The sequence below is a fragment of the Sylvia atricapilla genome, chromosome 21, assembly GCF_009819655.1.
Source record: "Sylvia atricapilla isolate bSylAtr1 chromosome 21, bSylAtr1.pri, whole genome shotgun sequence".
NCBI lineage: Eukaryota > Metazoa > Chordata > Aves > Passeriformes > Sylviidae > Sylvia > Sylvia atricapilla.
This window is the reverse complement of record NC_089160.1, coordinates 4,062,226-4,082,626: the sequence shown is the minus strand read 5'-3', so window position 1 is coordinate 4,082,626 and position 20,401 is coordinate 4,062,226. Positions and strand designations below refer to the sequence as shown.

Genomic DNA, 20,401 nt, shown 5'->3' with positions numbered 1-20,401 from the left:
TGAGGGGCTGTGATATCTCACGTGCTATTGCCTTGATATCAGCTGGCCAAACTCCTGGCTACAGAGAGCATTGGTAGTCTATCTCTGGACTGAATTGAGAGCAGGAGGGACTGCTGTTGTCATAGTGTGTCATATTGGAGTTCTTCAAAGGAGTTGTCATACATACAGAAATGAGAAATCTCATACTTGTCTAACTGAATTCCCAAAAGCTGTTCAGCAAAACTTTAAAGTAAATGGCTACAGATAAAAGGGAATATCCTCTAGCAGGCAAACAATATGTTACAGGTGAAAACAAGTGACTGAGGAGTTCCAAAGGACTCTGCTAATGCTTGTGCTGTTTCATGCCTCAGAAGTGAGTGGTGATATCAAAACTTTTCATATAACTGTTACTTAGCATAGAATAGAAGTTGGCTGCAGGTTGTTGTAGTAGGGTGCATTGATGGTTATAAACTGGCAGATGAAGTTCAGTGTTGTTAAACAGAATAATGCACATAGCATTATCTTTGTTATCTAAGTTCTGTGTGGTGATGGATATGTTCTACTGGTTGAATAAAGGATCTTTGAGCTGTAATGGATACATAATTGAAAATGTCATTATAGGGTACAGTAGCAGTCAGAAAGCGAACTAAATGTTAAGTATTGTTTGAAAAGGAATAGAGAACAGAACACAGAGCATCATTAGGCTCCTGTTTATGTCATGGTACAGCTGTGCCTTGTGGTTTGGGGCAGCAAACTCCAAAAAGCATGTAGTAAATTTAGATCCAAAGCAGAGTGAGTGGATAAATTACCAGAGGTTTCAAATAACTTATGAGGAACTGAGTCTCCTCCGCACAGAAGAGGAGTACTGATAGAAATTTTGTACAGTTCTGGTTGATGTGGAACATAAACTCAATGTTCAACATGTCTTGGAATGAAAGCACAGAAAGGAGTGAATAGAAAATAACAAATTTATTGGTCTTCATCGGTACACAGTGATCTTGAGTTTGAGCATGTTCTTGCCCATAGAGGGTTTGTCTGTGCCCACCAGAGTTCAGTGGCCGCTTAATTTTTTATGTTCCTAATCACTTTTCTGTCCTGTTTAGTGACTTCTGCTCCAAGGTGAAGAACACAATCTACTGCAATGTTGAGCCATCTGACTCCAACATGCTATGGGAACCAGAGTTCATGATTGACACTATTGAAAATCCCTCTGCACATAACTTTACATACACCAACCTGGGCAAGAGCCTCAATGAAAACCCAGCCAATCGCTACAGTTTCGTCTGTAATGCACTAATGCATGTGTGTGTGGGACACCATGATCCAGACAGGTGAGAGGCAGAGCTTTTATGGTTCTACAGAGAAAGTAAATCCTTTAGATGAGGGTAAAGAAGCCAGTGGTCATATCTTGGCTGTCTGGGATGTGAAGAAGGAGGAGCCAAGGCTGAGGTCCCTTAGAAAATCGCTGACCTGATGGCGTGCATGGGTAGCAAAGCTGACCCTCTGCTTTTTTCATTATTTATTTAACAGGGTGAACGACATTGCTATCCTGTGTGCTGAGCTAACTGGCTACTGCAAGTCTCTAAGTGCCGAGTGGCTGGGTGTGCTCAAAGCTTTGTGCTGCTCCTCCAATAATGGGACCTGTGGCTTCAATGATCTCCTCTGCAATGTTGATGCAAGTGCAAACATTCAAAAGGGGAAAAGGAATTGAAGCAGGAGTGGAGGGATCCCTTGGGTGAAGGCAAAAGTGAACAAGGGATGGAGGCTTTGTTTTCTGAGGGCAGGGAAAAGGCTTTGAATACCAGGGGCTGCCATTGGTGTTCGTTGCAGCCTGGGCAGATCATGGACATTGACCAGGGGTTATGGGCCCTCTGTTCCCCAGCTCCTAGAAATTGTTGACAGAGGGAATGAGATACAGACTGTTTGGATCATTGGCTGATCTCCTCTCTTTCAGGTCAGTGACTTATCTTTCCATGATTCCTTGGCCACCTTTGTTGCCATTCTCATTGCCCGGCAGTGTTTGCTGCTGGAGGACCTGATTCGCTGTGCTGCTATTCCCTCACTCCTCAATGCTGGTAAGTGCATCCCTGCACAGACCTGTCTGACTCTCAGTTCTGGCCCAAAGGCCTGTGCTTCATGCATACTTGATAAACTCTGTCGTTGTGAAACATGCCTCCAATACTTCTTTTATACTTAATAACTGAATGTGGTGCTTTAGAGCAATTTGGGCCCTTTGATTTCTACCAAAAACTGGTTGTGCTAAGGTTTTTCCCTGCCCTGCTCTCTCGAGTTTGTGTGCAAGCTGAAATAAACATGGGGAGCTGTTATCAGCCTCGTTGTGTGACCATTGTACTCAGCCCTGAACTCCAGCAGTATGCCTCCCACTGATAATAATGTTCAGCTTAGTATTTTAGCTAAAGCAGGTAGCTGGGCTTACAGCACCTGCCTTACTCTGCCACCATCCTCCCTATCTCTGCTCTGGGGATTGCAGCATCCAGAGTCCTGACAGGGTGAAGTTGGAAAGATGGAGCAAGCAGAATGCAGTGCATGTCACTGGGGATAATACTGAAGGATTTGCTCGCTTGCATGTTAATTGCTGCACATGCTCCATATTTCTAAACACAATAAGGCTGCTGCAGCTTCTCGGCTGGCTGTGCACTTCCAGGGCAGTGCACTGTGAATAGCTTTTGGATTGAGAGTCAACTGTCCTGGTGCTTAAGGAATCTCAGTTGTCTCTTTTCTTTACATAGCCTGCAGTGAACAGGACTCAGAACCAGGTGCACGTCTGACCTGCCGGATTTTACTCCATCTGTTTAAGACTCCACAGCTGAACCCATGCCAGCAAGATGGCAGTAAGTGAATGAACCTAGAGCCTTTCTTTATTGTGGAAGTACTAAGGCTCTTACACCCCAAGAAGAGAGATACAAGGCCTTATGGTTAGAGATCATAACCTACTTGCTTTGAAAAAAGCAGGCTAAGTCTGATGCACTTTCTTCATAGGACAAAGAACAGTATCCTTCCATTTATGTCACTCCATGGTAGCCAGGCACTGGGAGGAAGGTTCTTGGAGGCAGGAAATGAGCACTAAAGGTGGCCTTGCTGTCACTAAGCCATTAGAGTAATGATCACTTCTTTTATGTCTTGAGCTTTGTGTATAGCCTCTTAATTTGGTGCCAGAAGCTGCTGTTTTACAGCACTCCTGTTTTGTGTGATGATGGAAACATTCCAGGAATCTCTGTTCTTGGCTTCTCACCAGTATCCTGATAGCTCAGATTTCTAAATCCAGCCTGTATTTTAGGTCTAGGGTACTGTTGGAGCTTGGAGTTCATGACACAGGCTCTGCACCCCATTTGAATTTCATGGTTGAGTTGTCACAATGTGATTGGCACTATGCTTCTTGAAACTTAATTAAATGGACCCCATGTTACAGTTAGGAGAGGAGCTGGCCTCGGGATTCTCTGAGCTGGATTTTATGGTACTTGCTGGCACACAATTCAGGCAGCTCTGGAGCCCGTGCCTTTCTCTCTTGATGAGTATTGCCTTTCCCCTTTGTCCTCTTTGCAGACAAACCCACTGTGGGAATCCGCTCTTCCTGTGACCGTCACTTACTGGCAGCTTCCCAGAATCGTATTGTGGATGGAGCAGTCTTTGCAGTGCTGAAGGCTGTCTTTGTTCTGGGTGTGTACCTGTGTTAGCCTGAACCTATAACCGTGTTTTTCAGGGGAGTGGGAGAAAGGCACTATAGTATTTGTGCTGGCTGTGCAGAGGGCCAGAGGAGATCTGCTCTGGTGAATATGTGACTTGTCTGTAGCTGTAAACATGCTTTGAGTCTCTTGGCTGCAGAGGTCACTGATCACAGGGAGAGTTTACAAAGTCTCAAGATTTTTTTCTGAGTCAGGTTTTGTGTTAGAGTTGTTGCTTATGTGACACTTCTGCTTTCCTTTTAGGAGATGCAGAACTGAAAGGCTCTGGTTTTTCCCACCCTGGAGGTGTTGATGATCTCATGGATGATGAGCTGGGCACCAGGAAGGCTGGTGGTCGAGTAGTAACTGTAGAAACAGCCAGCTTGGATATTTATGCCAAGTATGTACTGAGGAGTATATGTCAACAGGTGAGTCTGTCCAATCTCTAGGTGTGTCTGTATCCCTTCAGCAGGCAGATGTATGCCATATGCCTTTCTTCAGATTTGGTTTGGCAGGTATTTCTGTGAAAGATCAGTGAAGAACCTGCAATGTTTCTGTCATGTGACAGTACTGAGGATTGATCACTGTTAGCAAAGCACAGAGACAAGCAGTGCTCAAGAATTAGGTGTTGCAGTATGCAAGGACTGCATCCCCTTTGCTTTGGCAACAGCACAGGGCTCCTGTCCAAGCAGGGGAGTGCTGGGAGTGGTACGTTGAAATGTGTGCTGAAGGCAGAGAAGACAGCACAAGAAAGACAGACAGATGGTTTATTAAAATGATAAATGGTGTCTTTCAAGATGCAGCCTAAGTGTTGCTTGCAGCCAGGCTGTTAATGTATCCCTGGGCTTTGCATTGCCCTGTTTAATTAAAACAATGACAACAAAAGCCTTTTGCTTAGCCTAATCTGACAGCACCAGTATATCTGTTCCTTTGTGGAAAATTGACACTTGTGGAGCTGAAACCTGGCTAATAAGGTTGCAGAGTAGAGTGGCCATACTGTATGGAAATGGATGTTGGAACGTATCCTTAGCCTTGGTTATAAGTTTTATTCTCTTGGCAGGAAAGATGTGGTGTTACAATCTGAAATCTGTATTTTATATTACTAATGTGTAAACCTACCACTGATGCTGTGTGTAGTCTTCATGCTATTGTTTATTAATTGGCTCACTGCACAGCAATGTTACCAGCTTACCAAAAAGAAACTGGAACCAACTATTTTTAAATACAAATTCAACATTCTTGATGTCATCGGAATCTGACTGTAGCATTTACAGAAGTAGATATTCCCTTGCTGATCAAAGTCTATGTAGGAAGGGCCAAAGTAAGCAGAAGTGTTTGTGCACAGCAGGGAGTAGCAGTGTCAGTACCAGTTGTTGGCAGCACGAATTAGGTAGAAGCAAGCATTCCAGTAGACACCCATGAGTTACCACAAATTGTGCCAGAGCTCTTGCAGGCTTCCTGCAGCTGTAAAGGGCTGGTAAAATGCTCTTTTTAATATTAGCACCTCTTCTATGAGCAGTGAACTTGCGCTACCAATGCCTTAAATTATAGGTTATGATTTCTCAGGTTCAGGCATGTATTTTATAATAGACTTCATTGTGAGGGGATGGGGAATGAGCAGATTATAATTAATTTAAAGGTTTCTTCATAGACTCATTGAATGGTTTGGGTTGGAATGGACCATAAAGATCAAGAGCAGGGACACCTTCACTATTCTGAGTTGCTCAGGGCCCTATCCAACTTGGCCTTAAACACTCCCAGGGATGGGACATCCACAGGTTCTCTGGGTAACTTGTTCCATTGCCCTCCTCTCAAACCTGTCCAAGTCTCTCTGGATGGCATCCCTTCCCTCCAGCATGTCATTCTTTCTTCTTTATATCAATAAAGCAGGTTGGTAATGAAGTCTTGAGTTCTTATAAGAAGCTGAGCAAATAATAAAAAGAGTCTTCCCAAGGATATGTGCATTACCTAGGCAAGAAAGAGAAGGTTATTATTAAGAGATTGTGATGTAGCAGCACTGAAGTGGGGAAATGCAATAGGCAGTGGAGAGGTCACCACATCTCATGTGCAAACTTCATCTGGAATGAAGATAATGATCTAGGTTGTGGTTTCATGAGGATTTCAAACCAGAGTTTTGACCTTTTCAAGTCTTTGTGCTTCAGTGCTCAGAGTGCTGTCCGCTGCTGAAGGGCCTTTCCAGATTTCTAGGCACAGCATCAGCACCTGTGCATAATGAACTGGATCCTAATCTCTTCTTTTGTTGTCAGTTCTCAGTGGAACAATTCTCTGATGAGGCTTGCTCTGTAGATGCAGAAGTGCTTATATAGCAGTCCTCTGTTGATTTTAATTTAATGAATCTGCCTAATTTTAAATAGAAAAAAAAATCTGCACTAACAAATGCTGCAGGTTAACTGTAAATTGAGTGAAGCACCTACCTCATGTTTGGAAACTGCTGCCCTTATTATTATCATACATTTAGGGAGCATCAACTGAAGTCATGAGGCTGACAAGTTTTCTGTCTACCTTCTAATAATATGTGACTTTATAAGTGGCTTGTATCCAGTCAGTCACTTTCCTTTCCAGAGTCTGAGAAATAAAGTAATTGGTTTTTACTAAATATGGCAATGTGTTTTCCATCACTGTTTGAGAATTAAGGCATGTGCTTTTCCCCAAGACATGTTCTGGTATAGTGCTAGCAGCAACCCTGAGTTACCTAACTTAGGACAGCTCCAGAGCTTTGTTGTGCTGGAAATAGACCAAACAATTTTAAGTGATTCCTTCTGATCTTCTCAGCCCAAGTGGCAGTGTTGAAGGAGCCTGGACTCTGGACACTCTGAGCTCTGAAGGAGCTCTGGACACTACTCATGGTAATGACTGTGTACTGTTAAATCACACCAATATTTTCTCAAAAGAAAGAGCAGCTACTGTATTTCATTACTGCTGACTCGTCCAAGTTTGTTTCCTCTCTTCTGATTACTGTGCTGTGCCTGATGCCTGCTGAATCAGGATAGTACAGTTTATGAAGAGAAATGATTATCAGGCATAACTGCATACTAATAAAGCTTTTATGATTTTGATGTGTTCCATGCATCTCTCTGAGACTGAATGCAGGGGCGTTGGTTTGGAATCAGACATCAGTTTGACTGTGCTGACTCTGCCTTCGTCTTGCAGGAGTGGGTAGGAGAACGATGTCTGAAGTCCCTCTGTGAAGACAGCAATGACTTGCAGGATCCTGTCCTGAGCAGCACACAGGCTCAGAGGCTGATGCAGCTGATTTGTTACCCACACCGGCTCCTGGACAATGAGGAGGGAGAAAATCCTCAGCGGCAGAGGATTAAACGCATCTTACAGGTGCAGGCTGCTGGGGCAGAATCTGAGTGTCCTAGTAATTGCCTCGTGTAAATGCAGCCCTCTGAGGGTCCCACCATTATGGTGGGACCTGAGGGTGTGGGTTGGTGTCGTCTGAACTGAGATAAGGAATTATGTGAAGAAAATATGTATGTGTGTGCATTGCAGAATTTGGACCAGTGGACTATGAGGCAGTCCTCGCTGGAGCTGCAGCTCATGATTAAACAGACAGCAAGCAATGTGAGTTTCTGCTCTGAGGGGATCATACCAGGGGAGGATGAAGTGGCTGCTTGTGAGTTTGTGGAGAGGTGGCCTGGCAGAAATGGGGATGGGGAGAAAGTAAACAATGAGGGAGTCAGGCCTGTGAAAGCCAAGCATGAGAAGGAAGCAATGAGCCTGAGATCCCAGCAGCAGCTGTGGGGAGGTTGGCAAAGGGTTTGTACTGGAGTTGAAATGTGGAAGCAGGAGGTGTTCTCAGAGAAGCACTTGACTGTCTTTTTCTTCCCTATCTCTAGGAGATGAACTCCTTGTTAGAAAACATAGCCAAGGCCACCATTGAGGTATTCCAGCAGTCAGCAGAGACTAGCTCTGCTAGCTGTACTGGTAATGGAGTCAACAATATCAGTAGCTCAACAAGTGCTACATCTGCCAGCAACAAATCCAAACCCATCCTCAGGTAGGTGTAGAGCCTGCATGCAGCTCTCCTGTAGACGAGTCTGAATCTTAAATTGCATTGCAAACAGCTTTCTTCTCCTGTGTTGTCACAGCTCCCTGGAGAGGTCAGGAGTATGGCTGGTGGCCCCTCTGATTGCCAAGCTTCCAACATCAGTGCAGGGCCACGTGCTGAAAGCTGCTGGAGAAGAACTGGAGAAAGGACAACACTTAGGGTCATCATCCCGCAAGGAGCGGGACCGCCAGAAGCAGAAAAGGTGAGTCCAGGGGGAAAGGGCAGGCAGTGTTTGCTGTGCTCATTGCCCAGCCTGGCAGTACAGCTCCTTCTCTGTTCTCTCACAGTATGTCCCTCCTGAGCCAGCAGCCATTTCTGTCACTGGTGCTGACGTGCTTGAAAGGTCAGGATGAGCAGCGGGAAGGCCTCCTCACCTCTCTGTACAGCCAGGTCCAGCAGGTAGGGGTCTTGTTTCTCCCCTTGCTTTCCTCAGGAGCTCACCCCTCCAGTAGACAGGCTCTGGAGCATGGCCTCAGGGATGTTGCTTGTCTTATCCTGTTTGGTATAGAGAGCTTGAGCTGACCATTTCTGAGTCACCAGACAGTGAGTGGTACAAGCTACTCTCTCTGAGCTTCAGCATACAGCTGGTGAGATCTGTCCTCTCTTCTGTATTTCTTAGATTGTTACAAATTGGCGAGAAGATCAGTACCAAGATGACTGCAAAGCCAAGCAGCTGATGCATGAGGCCTTGAAACTGCGGCTGAATTTGGTGAGCAGTTGCAGAAAAAGTGCTTAACCATCTGGGGTGAAGAGTTGTCTGCCTTTTTTTTCCTTTGGAACAAGCACACACTTGAGGGTCTATATATGTCCTGAGGCAAGGAAGTAGGAGAGACACTTGTGCTGCTTCTAGGTCTTGAGCCTTGAGTGGGACAGGATGCATGGATAAACTCCCTTGCTCTGTTTCACCAGGATGAAATCCAAATGCTTGGTCTCTTTTGTAGATGTGCCTTCCCCTTTGAATGCCTTTGCAGCTCTCAGTGGGAATTAAGCTCCTTTAAGCTCCTTTCTCACTTCAGAATCCCAGTGTTTCTCGGTGTCCTTGTGACTAAACTCCTCTTTCTCTGCCAGGTGGGAGGAATGTTCGACACAGTCCAACGCAGCACACAACAGACAACTGAATGGGCCGTGCTTCTCCTGGACATCATCAGCAGTGGCACTGTGGACATGCAGTCAAACAAGTAACTTTCAGTCTGATTTCTGGTCTGTACACTTCCCAAGGGAGGCAGTTATTAACATGGCCCTGTTTTTAATGTGAGCTGGCTGTTTCTCTAGATGATCTGTCAGAAGTGACAGCTGAAAGAGACTTCAGAGTAACAGCAGGCTACAGCTTAGGTCCTAATAGCCAAGTGCACTCTGCCATATTCAGAACAAACTTGGCTTGCCAGATGCAGAGAGATGTGCAGGGAAGAACTGAGTCTGCTTTTTAGAGGTGCTGAATGGATATGGAGGAGTCCAGTCTTAATTTGTGATACTGCACCTAACTCAAGTGGGAGGAAACTCAAGTGTAGTGTATAAGGAAAAGGAGGATTAGTGTGGGAGGTTATTCTGAAGACTGACACTTCTAAACGTGGGTGGTAGTCTTGACAGTCTAATAGTGTTTGGTGTTGCAATGATGGCAGAGGCTTTTTGTCAGCTTTTTAGGTGACTGACCTTTCTGCTCTGACCAACAGTGAGCTCTTCACCACCGTGCTGGACATGCTGAGTGTTCTCATCAATGGCACCCTGGCTGCTGATATGTCCAGCATCTCTCAGGGCAGCATGGAGGAGAACAAGCGGGCATATATGAATCTTGTCAAGAAACTCAGGGTGAGGGACACTAGGTCCTGTATGGGAACCAGAGCATGCTGTCTTGTGGTTGTCCAACTATGCAGATTCACCTGTGTCTCATGAACAGTACCTATCCTGTTTCTGCTGTTTAGATGAAATAGTGAGGGTGACCCCTATGACTCTGTAGGCCTGAAGGGTGCAAAGGTGAGAAGTTATGCTGGGATGGAGGCCAGTACCAGAAGAGGCATAGCTGGGCTTTGGATGGTTTTTCCTGAAAAATTCTTCAAGTCCTCTCTGTTCCACTTGTGCAGAAAGAGCTGGGGGACCGTCAGTCTGACAGCCTGGAGAAGGTGAGGCAGCTACTACCACTTCCCAAGCAGACCCGAGATGTCATCACCTGTGAACCTCAGGGATCCCTCATTGACACTAAAGGCAATAAAATAGCCGGCTTCGATTCCATCTTCAAGAAAGAGGTAAGTGAAGCATTTTTGTCTGTATCACAGCTCCTGAGTGCAGGTATCACCATGTCCTCTGATGCCTCAAGTCTGCACAGCTTGGGAGGCATCTGTATGCAGTGCCTCATTCCCTGACGAGCTTGAAGTGGCTGGCTGCACACAGACAAGCTGGCACATAACCATGTCCAAAAAGGGCAAAGCTAGGGTGTTAATGCTTGGTGATAGCATGCTGCTGTGACCTGACATGTTAACTAAATTTGGGGGTTGTATTTATGGTTATATGAAGTGTAAAGAGAAGCACATAACCCTCTCACGTAAGTTAATGGGCGGAGTCAGTGTGCCAGGAGACTGGCAGAGATGGAATGAAGGAGACTAGACAGTTGTTGATGAAGGCCTTTAGAAATGACTGCTTTGCCACCTGGAGGAGCAAGGACCATTAGCAAGGGCTCAGACTGTTTACTGAGAGATCTGGATTACAGCCTGAAGAAGGCACAGTCACAGTTACCTGTGTCCTCATAGGTGCAACAAGGACTTGAATATTCTTAACTCTTTCACTTTAAAGGGTTTGCAAGTCTCTACAAAGCAGAAGATTTCTCCTTGGGATCTTTTTGAGGGTTTGAAGCACTCAGCCCCACTCTCCTGGGGATGGTTTGGGACAGTCCGGGTGGATCGCAAGGTGTCCAGGTTTGAGGAGCAGCAGAGGCTTCTTCTGTATCACACACACCTGAAACCCAAGCCCCGCAGTTACTACCTGGAGCCATTGCCACTGCCCCCTGAAGAGGAAGAGCCTCCTACACCTGCAGCTTTAGAGCCAGAGAAGAAAACTGCAGAACCAGCCAAGGCTGACAAAACAAGCTCCAATCCTGCCGCCTCCACTGAAGAACGCAAGAAGAAACAGAGCAAAACCAAGAAACGCAACCAATCTGCCAGCAAAACTGAGGTAATGGATTGTCCAGCAGCTGTGGATGTCCTGTGTCCACCACTCTTAGTCATAAAATACTCCCTAGAGTCTTCCTGAGGAGCCTGAAAGTGGTGGTCTGTTGAAGATGTGATGTGTTTCCTTTCTGCTGGGAGTACTGGAGCTTTATCCTGCTCGCTCTAGCTTGGGGCAAGGCAAACACTTTCCTAATCCCTCGTGGGAGGAAAGGAGTCTGCCCAGCTGAGATAACATCCTTGGCTTCCTCCTGTGCACTTTTCAACCCTTTAATACTCTTCCTCTATTCATGAATTCCCAGTACACATTGATCTTTCTTGCTGCTTTGTCTTTGCAGGACTTTGTGTTGGGCCCTAGCCGAGCAGTTCCATATGGAGTTGGTATGCCTACAGATCTCTTGCATCACCAGTCAGGGAGCACCATGTCAAGGCTGGCATACGGGCAATCACCAGTAGGTCTCTATGCCCAGAATCAGCCTCTTCCAGCAGGTAGGTGCACAGGAGAGCCAAAAATACTTCACCTCTCTGGGAACCTTTTCTGTGAGATGGTCCTGTGCAGGTCCCTGGACTGTCTCCTTTTGCCTGTCATGTCTAGGTGGTGAACAGTGCAGTGGTGAACAGTCATTCTGGGGTGATGAGATGCAGCAGTAGCTGTGACTGCTCTCCCTGTTTCTCTTCCTCTTGCAGGTGGCCCTCGCCTGGATACATCCTACAGACCCGTACGCATGCCACTGGGAAAACTGGTTCAGAGCCGCCCTCCCTACAGTGGTGTGCTGCCTCCAGGGATGGGGAGCATGATGGGCATTGACCCCTCCTACAAGCCAGCAGTGTACAGGCAGCAGCCTCCAGTGTCCCAAGGACAGATACTGAGGCAGCAGCTGCAAGCAAAGTTGGTAAGTCAGAGCTGTGCCCTTGCTGTTGCTGACTGCACAGTATAGCACGGCCAGGCTGTTAGGTGCTGTTCCTTTTAGCCAGAACTGCCCAACTCTGTATCTGCTCTGGAAAGATGTTGTTTCTTGTGTCTGTCCCTCTGGTGGCACCTGCTTTGTGGGCCCATGTCACTAACAGTTGGAAGAGGTTGTCACGAGATGGCTGCTGGGGAGTGAGAGAGGCATGTCCTGGCTGGGGGTGGCAGATTTTTTAGTGGCCTGTTTGTCCCAGGTCAGGGTGAGACAGAAGTGCCTGCTATGCAGCAACTTTGTAGGTTAAGCAGTGAAGCCACTTTTCTGGTTTCATGGGAGCTGATGTGAGGAGAGCAGCAGTGTTCCTGCCCTTTGGAGATATTGGAAAAAGCATTTCTCTCTTGCCTTCCAGCAGGGCCAGGGCATAATGGGCCAGCAGCCTGTGCGTCAAATGGCTCCAACCCCATCTTATGGAACACTGCAGCCCTCCCAGGTAAGTTGCAGGTAGGGCTGGGATCTGCTTCCAGCACAGGGCAGCAGCTTTGTTCTTGCTGCTAAACCCTGAAAAGTCTTGGCTCTTCTCCCTAATGAACTTTTCTGTGACAGTATTTGCAGGAGGCTGATGTCTTATGTCCTGTATTCCTTTTCACCATGACTAAAAAGGCTTTTTTGTTTCGTTTCAGGGTTACACTCCTTACGTCTCCCACATAGGCCTTCAGCAGCACCCCTCCCAGTCAGGCACGATGGTACCTCCTACCTATTCTGGTCAGCCCTATCAGAATTCCCATCCCAGCTCTAATCCTGCTCTAGTGGATCCTGTTAGACAGATGCAGCAGAGACCAAGTGGCTACGTGCACCAGCAGGCCCCTGGCTATGGGCACACCTTGGGCAACACACAGAGGTACCTCCTGCCCTATGGGATGTTAATAAGCTCTATTTCATTAAGGGTTTCCCTGCTCTGCTCACACAGCTCTAACAGCAAACTGTAAAAAACCCGTTCTCCATGCTGTACTTTGCTTCCTCAGAGAAACATCTTTATCCAGCTTTTTGTCCAGGGAAGAAACAGAGAAATAGGGTGAAATTTGGAAATGCTAGTTGTAGGCAGGAAATTGTATTGCTAGCCAGAGAAAGATGGCATAGAAAAACAGGAGGAAAAAATAACTGGGAAAGTTAGAGTTTTGGTTTTAAATCTAACCAGCAAATTGCCATCAAAGGGATAAATCTGAGATTCCTATTGTTCCTGAACAGGCATAAATCCAGCAGGAAAGCCATGCAGAACAGATGATGACTGTTACTTTGGGCTTCTAGAAAAACACGTTGTCTTAAACCCTTGAGAAGCCCTTGTGTCCCTCAATATTCTGCAGAGACAGCATGGATTGCAGGGGGCTATTTGGGCTGTCTCGTTGAAGTCAGAAGTTGTGTTTGGATTAAAGAAAGCTGGCTGCCTGTGAATCCTTTACTCCTTGAGCTTGTCCTTGTCTCTTGCAGGTTTCCTCATCAGTCAATACAGCAGACCCCCATGATGAGTGGGATGAACCATTTGGGTCCACAGGGAGTCCCCTCGGGAATCCGACCCAGTCAGATCCTTCCTGACCAACAGCAGCAGCAGTACCTGAGGCAGCAGCAGCAGCAACAGATGCTGAGGGTGAGTGGTTGCTGACAGGAGGAAGGCTGCTGGAGCTGAAGGAGGCTTGCCCAGTGCTGCTTACCTCTGCCCCTCTGTGTCAGGAAAGATGTCACTCTCTTGGGGGCTGTCTGTGATAATTTGCTAGGCAGTTTTCCCTTCCTTAGAGCCGGCCACTCCTGATGGAGATTCCTGCTGCACTGCATTGTGCCAGTCACCCAGCATGAGCTAAAAGTCTGTTCAGTCCTCTGGCCTGTGTCCCACCTCTTTCTGCTCCAGCTGAGCCAGTAGATTGTGCAGAAAGTTAGCTGTTGTACAAGTGTGGCTGGAGCTAGAAACAAAGTGAAAAGCCACCCTGTCTACAAAAGAGCAGGAAGGTTGTTCAAGATCATCTTTAGGGACACATCTGCATTTCTTAAGATTAAAATAAGTATTGGTTACAGTGGCAAAAAATCTGGCATGAATCAGTCCACATATCCATTTCTTACAGCAGATGGTGAAAAACTGATCCAAATCCAACTGTTAGACCCAGCTCTCTAGGTTCAAAGAAGATCACAAGGCATGAGTCAACAGACATGAGTTTTTCATGGGTTCGCATTATGATCTTATGCATATTAAATTCTTACATGAAATAAAGATATATTTCTAGGAATTACAGAAATGTATTGAATTGACAGATAAACACAAGTAGTTTAATTGATGAATCCAGTGCCTTATGACAAGGCCTAGCAAACCTGTGGCATATAGGGGGACTTTACGGTGCAGAATGCTGAGTCTTTTTGTTTAGAGTGGCCTGAACGAGACAGTGGTTCCTGCAGAAAGCTGCAGTCAGCAGTATCTGAGAATTGCTGCCTTGCACTGGACCAAAGAACTGCCGCTGGCATGGTCAGCAACTTTTAGTCCTTTCGATAAGTAGCACCCTCTGACTGTTCACTTTGAGTTTCTTTCGGCATTCTCCATCACTCATATTTAGAAGAACGTGCCTCAGACAAATTGCTGGCACTTCTCCTAGCTCAGTAACTTCATGTATACCTTCAGCTTTTAGCTGACTTTGCTTGGTTGCTTAAAAAACCCACAAAGGTGGAATGCCCAGGCTATCCCATTAGTGTGGCTTCTGCTGTGTTACCTGAAGTGTGCCAGGTGCCTGGTGCTAGAGCTGATTTTCATGGTGCAGTGGCTTGTGGAAAGGATGGGTGGCCTTTTGATTTGTCTTCTGTGGGTTGGTAGACAGCTGCTGCAAGAAGGTAGGACTTGAAATTGGTATCCTGGCTCATTTAGTCAGTCCTCTGCTTTCTTGTGTACTCAGGTCATCCATATCAGGAACCTGTGACCAAACTGGTAGAACTTGGAAGGCTGTTGTAGGAGCTCATTCTCTTTGGCTTGAATCCTTGATCCAATGTGTTCATGACTAGGTTTTGTATGTATTACTGTTGTCCACTGTGTCGTGTTCTCTGGCTGTTCTTTCTCACTGTTCTTTGCCCAATGTACATTCCCAGGAGGCACTTGCAGCTTCCAAAGGTCAGGTTCTCTTAACCTTCTTTCATAAGACACTGTTCCTTCTCCTGATTGTTTTTTTGTTTGTTTTCTGAGTCTGTTCAAGGTTTGAACCTTGTTCTTTGAGCCAGTGATTGGAGCTGTACCTGCCATCACCATGCTGGGTTTGTTATGATAGCATTAGTATTTTTTTATTTCTGCTAGGAATTTTGTTTTTTCATCTAGAGGGTTAAAAACTGCATTGACAGATGGGAGAATTGTCTGAAATTTAGGAGAAATGAAAAACCTTGAGATTTATGGTTATGTTCTGACTCCAACACACTGAATATTCTTCTCAGTATAACTAATTCTGTAAACATTTGGGTTTGAGCACTGAATCCAGTTTTATCCATATCCTTTTATTGAAGTGTAACACCAGCTGTCATGAGTGGCAGGGGAGGACAGCAAGATAGATTGAAGAGTTGAGGGACATGACTGAGAAGGAAAGTCTGAAATAGCTGGATGTGTTGTATTACAGAGACAAAGACAACAGAAGAGATAAGTCTCCAAATTTTTTATCTTAAAAGAAAGGAAAAATACTCCTTATCTCTTCTTATCCCTAGGCTGTAGGACCAGAGAATGGCCTTAAAACACAACATGTGAAATTCAGGGTAGAGATTAGGGAAAACTCCTGTAGTAGGAGTAGCTGACCTGGAGTGGACTGTGTAAGGAGATTATAGGAGCTCTGTTGCTACCTCTGAAAAGAATCTGAGAATGAGTCAGGCAAATACTCATCATTCATTATTGCCGATCTTAACCAGGAGGCAGGAGATGAACCAGCCAGCCTTTTGAGTTCTTAGTTTTGTATTCTTGCACCTTGTTTACTCCTAGTAATGACCAGTAGACTCTGAGTTCTCTTCCTATCATCTGTGAATTCCTCATCTTGCAGAAAACTTTGTTGCTGTCCCTGTATTTCTTGCCATTTCTCAGCCTAGGGTGAAGTCCTGGTGAAATCTATAAGGAAAATGGTGTATGAGGGTGTTTTACTGCATGGAACATCATTCCTCCTTAAGCCTTTGCCGTGCCCCAGTGCTGTGTGCATTTCCCTGACAGTTCCCTGATGGTCCCTTCTCTTTTGTCTTCACAGCAACAGCAGCAACAACAACAGCAGCAACAACAACAGCAGCAGCAACAACAGCAGCAGCAGCCCCAGCCACCGCAGCCCCAGCCCCAGCAGCAGCCCCAGGTGTCCACAGTGCCTCAGCCACAGGCGCAGGGCCAGCCCCCGGGACTGGGGATGCAGGCTCTTCCCCCCCAGCAGCCCATTGTGAGTGTTCCCTCGGAGGCACAGGGACGTGATCCAGCACAGATCCAGCAGTACTCCACCTACATCCCCCCCTTTCTCCCTCCCTGAGCTTCCCAGGGCCTGTGTGAGTGCTGAGGCTGCCAGCCAGGTGGTGTGGCTCTAACTGTGTTTCTCTCTTTACAGTTCCAGCGCCAGGGCCTTCAGCAGACACAGCAGCAGCAGCAAACAGCTGCTCTGGTTCGACAGCTTCAGCAGCAGCTTTCCAGTAAGCCTGAGTGTTCTTGATCCTGTTACTAGTCTCCTCCCTGCTGTTTTCTGTTGCAGGTACTCTGGTGTAGAGAAGCAAGGCCAAGCCAGACTGTTCTGTCTGAGGACATAAATTATGCTGGCAGGGAAGTGGCATCAGGGTTTAGAACTACCAGCCCAAGGGGACACAGCAGCAGGGAGGGTAGTGCTTGCCAGCCCCTGAGCAACCTTCCAGACCTTCCTCCTGCTGCCTGCAGAGGGGCAAGGGAGCTGAGCCATTGCAGGGACTGCCACACAGCTTTCCTCAAAGGATCCAGTGTGCAGCTTTAAAATCAGCTGGGGGTATTTTCTCTGCTGCAGGTGACCTCTGAGAGGAATAGGGAGGCTAATCCTGGAGCAGTCACTTGGTGGATGACCCAGAGACACTGTGGTTATATTGTGAGCCAGACAGGACTTCCTGGAGGCAGTAGGGATTTTCTAGGAAGTGTAGCTGCACACTTGCTGTGTTTGTGGTGGTTACAACAGGGTAATGGTATAGATGTTGTTCAGAGTGGCTCTGTATTTCTGTAATCTGTATTGAATTACTGGCTGGAGGATCTCAGTACAGAATTCAGAGTCTGTGCTGTTCCCTTCTGAATTGCCTGCTGTCATTGTCTTCTGTCACCTTACTGGCTCTTCTTCTGTAAAAATGGCAGAAATGCTGTTGAAAATGCTCAGAAATGGACAGCAGCATGGTTGATAGGTTTGGGTTGGATTTTTTTTTTTTTTTTTCACTGAGGGTGAGGCTGTGCCAGATCTGGTAATGTGTGGAGTGGGGGACTTGGAAACTGTACTTATGCTTGTTCCCTGATGGAAAATTCTTAGTCCTTGTGGCCAAAAACCTCCCCAAACCAGGTTTTAATGTGCTAAGCTTTCCACTAGCCTGATTAACAAATTATAAGTCTGTGCCAGAGGATCTCAGCTGGGACATTCAAGTATAGGAAGACATTGTATAAGAATCTGAATTTAGCAAAATAACCATATTTTTGTAGCCTTTTTGCTCAGCAAATAGAGCTGTTGTATCTGGAATAGATGTGTGGGTACAATGCAGCCTTGTGTCAGCATTCAGCTTCCATGCTTCCTCCTTGGGTTTGCACCTCTGGAAGCATCTGGAGTTCTTATTTGTAATGTCAGGGATGGAGTGGAATGCGGGAAGTAAACCAAGACCAGCCTGCAGGAGGGGGCCAAAGATGTTTTGAGCTCAGGATAGGTAGCCTTAGGAGGCTCCAGGGTATCCCTGAATGTCCAGAAGAGTTGAGAAGGCAGCAGGCCAGCTAGGTTACACTCAGCCCCTTTAACTTAGTGGCTTAAGGCCACACATGCTGATGTCGTTTCAGGAAAAAGAAACTACAGAATTGTATCTATTGGACAGTACTCATATATACTGTGAACATTGTAAATCAGAAAACAGCAGTCCCAGCAGTTCAGAAGTTCATGAGGTTCTTGAATGTAACTTTACCATGTTTCCTGCCTTTGTGCCGTCTGGAAGTCCTTTTAGTCTATGTGGAGATACTGACAGGGAGGTTTTCTCTGAAACCTTTGGTTTCTGGGAGTGCTTTAGGATGAGTGACACTAGCTAGCTCAGCAGCTTGTATGGCTGCAGAAGTTGTGTAATTTTATATATAGAGCTGACTTTCTTTCAAAATCAGAAATAATTAGTCAATAAATTCATCCTCCCAGCTACTTGCCACCTTTTGGGGCTTTGTTATGGTCCTCCAGTTCCACCATGAGGGGTGGAGAGATTTTCACTTCAGGATCAGGACTAGAACATCTCTCTCTCTTCCTGAAAGAATGTGGGACCCTGGCTGTGCTGTTGCCCAAAGGCTCAGGCAGATCTGCAGCAAAGGCAGTACCACAGTGGTTATGTTCTCCTACTCATGCCCTGTGACACTCCTCATACCTCACTGGTGATGTGGGGAGGAGAATCTCTTTTCTGAACTACACCTTGTGACTGTTTAACTTTATCTTGACCTCAACAGATACACAAACACAGCAGAACAACAACCCATTTGGACGCTACTGACCTGTGGCACTTCAGCCTGATTCAGGAGGGAGACATCACTGTGGATGGATACAGCCTCTTCAGCCTGACCCACACTCTGAGGCAGCCCCCCAGCCTCTGTCCTTGTGCCCCCAGTGCTGCTGCTGTCTGTCCCACAGGGAGATGCCAGGAGGAGCATTTTATTGTACAGAGAAAGTGTTTTTACTATACAATTTCTACAAATGTTTATGGAGATCCCTTGTGGCTGATAGTCTCTCTTCCCACTTTGGTTTCAGTTTTTACTCAGTTTTTAGTATTTTTGTTAAAATAATGATTAAGACATTGTAAAATTTTGTACTTTATTTATACCAGATGAACTCCGTACTGCAGACATTCTCGGATGAATACAGAGAGCTTACTTTGCAAACTGAGTGTGTATTCAGAGCCTGCCTTTCCTCCTCAGCACTCCTCCCAATACAGCCCAGCAGCACCTTCCACACATGGTCTTCATCTCTTCCTCAATAGATCTAATGTCTGCATTTTTAGCTTTTGTGAAGGCTAAACAATTTCATTCTGGGAAAGGAAAGCTCTTCCCTGTTTATTTCATAAGCTGGTGTTCACATACTTGCAAAGGTTTGTACAAGCTTTGTAGGATTTATATGTTGATTAAGGGCTTTACTGGTAGTCCTGTTGCATGTTCCGCCAGGACACAGCTATAAAGTGAAGAGGGACTTCTATTGCAGGGTAATTCTGAGCTCTAAAAAGCCCAGCTTTCCCCACTACAGCAGTTACAGAGATGCAAAAGCTCCTTACCTCTGCAGTCTAGGAGGAGCTGCAGACTAAGTGCACTCACAGTGCTGCTTCTTGCTTCCCATCATAGCAAGGTTTGGCTGATAAGCACCAAGGCTCCTCTGTTAGCTCCTTCCTGACAACCAGGGCTTCTCTGCATGGGAGATGTGCATTCTGAACTTCTGCCCTGCTAAGGGCAGCCTGTTGGCATGAGGTCTTTTCTTGGTGCTTACTGCACCTGCTTTCTGTTGAACCTGGAAGCCACCAGCACATTTTTTCTCTCTTGGGTTCTCCCTCAGGAGTTGGACCTGTAGTAGCTTTTCTTCCTTCTGTCCCATCTGTGTGGGATAGGATGCAACGACTCAGCACAGAACTGCACCTGCTCTTTATTTGAGGGCAAATTCTGAAGGGTGGGCCACAGCATGAAGGCAAGCTCCGAGAGCTGTGAGGGATGGCAGTGCCCCTTGTCCTCAGTGATGGGCCTATGTGCTGTCCCAAGAGCTGGAGCTTGAGCCCTTTCCTCGTTGGGAGCACGTGTGAAGCTGCTCTCTGGGGCTTGCTTGGCACTACACCCTCTCTACCCTCCTTGTCCCCAAATTCCTACAACCTACACCACGCTCTTGCTGTGTGGCTGCAGGACCGATGGAAGGTGTTGCTGGCCAGGCCTGATGGAGGGGACTCAGTTGTTCATGGGGACAGAGGGTTGCTCCCTCTGCATCCCTGCTTAGCCCCTTCCGTGTGGATCAGCCTGGAGCACAGCCCTGGTCTGGCTGTTGAATTCCCCCTCTTCCCCCTGCCTCCAGGTAATCTGCTTGCCGGCAGCCCGTGCTCGGTGGCCCAGAGATGGAAGCCCTGCTCCTGGCCATGGCTGTATCAGAGCACTCTGTTCCCGTCATCCTGCCGGGAGTGGGAGCGGACACTGAAGTGCCGCAGCCTGGGGACACCGGGCACTATCTGTGCCCTAACACGCCCCTGTTCCCGGTGTGTGCGGTCATGGCCGACAGCCCCCTCCTCTGCCGGCCCTGGGAGGCAGCTGAGCCTGCGCCAAGCGGCATCTTGGCTGCTCCTTCTGCATCGCTGCCGCGCCGGCGGTGGGAGGGGGGCGGCTCTGCAGCAGCCGGAGCTGGCTGCACAGGGGTGCGCTGAGGT

At 46.9% G+C, this 20,401-nt stretch overlaps 1 protein-coding gene across 2 annotated transcripts in view; it reads left to right on the top strand.

Annotated features, from left to right (window-relative positions):
- The window catches only part of MED12 (mediator complex subunit 12), a 35,145-nt gene extending 16,255 nt beyond the window's left edge, over positions 1–18,890 (top strand). Inside the window, exons 21-44 of one of the 2 annotated variants that reach the window (XM_066334017.1) lie at positions 1,083–1,310; positions 1,510–1,654; positions 1,934–2,054; positions 2,730–2,831; positions 3,544–3,657; positions 3,927–4,090; positions 6,834–7,013; positions 7,179–7,250; positions 7,526–7,686; positions 7,778–7,939; positions 8,025–8,136; positions 8,357–8,446; positions 8,806–8,915; positions 9,408–9,543; positions 9,816–9,977; positions 10,522–10,899; positions 11,231–11,381; positions 11,580–11,785; positions 12,207–12,287; positions 12,478–12,695; positions 13,283–13,439; positions 16,060–16,218; positions 16,381–16,462; positions 18,462–18,890. In XM_066334017.1, the coding sequence (XP_066190114.1) occupies positions 1,083–1,310; positions 1,510–1,654; positions 1,934–2,054; positions 2,730–2,831; positions 3,544–3,657; positions 3,927–4,090; positions 6,834–7,013; positions 7,179–7,250; positions 7,526–7,686; positions 7,778–7,939; positions 8,025–8,136; positions 8,357–8,446; positions 8,806–8,915; positions 9,408–9,543; positions 9,816–9,977; positions 10,522–10,899; positions 11,231–11,381; positions 11,580–11,785; positions 12,207–12,287; positions 12,478–12,695; positions 13,283–13,439; positions 16,060–16,218; positions 16,381–16,462; positions 18,462–18,505 (3,535 nt within the window). In that variant the 3' untranslated portion in view covers positions 18,506–18,890. Of the gene's footprint in view, positions 1–1,082; positions 1,311–1,509; positions 1,655–1,933; positions 2,055–2,729; positions 2,832–3,543; positions 3,658–3,926; positions 4,091–6,833; positions 7,014–7,178; positions 7,251–7,525; positions 7,687–7,777; positions 7,940–8,024; positions 8,137–8,356; positions 8,447–8,805; positions 8,916–9,407; positions 9,544–9,815; positions 9,978–10,521; positions 10,900–11,230; positions 11,382–11,579; positions 11,786–12,206; positions 12,288–12,477; positions 12,696–13,282; positions 13,440–16,038; positions 16,219–16,380; positions 16,463–18,461 lie in introns of both variants that reach the window. The other variant, XM_066334018.1, reaches the window with a different exon arrangement.
- The last annotated feature ends 1,511 nt before the right edge of the window (positions 18,891–20,401 follow it).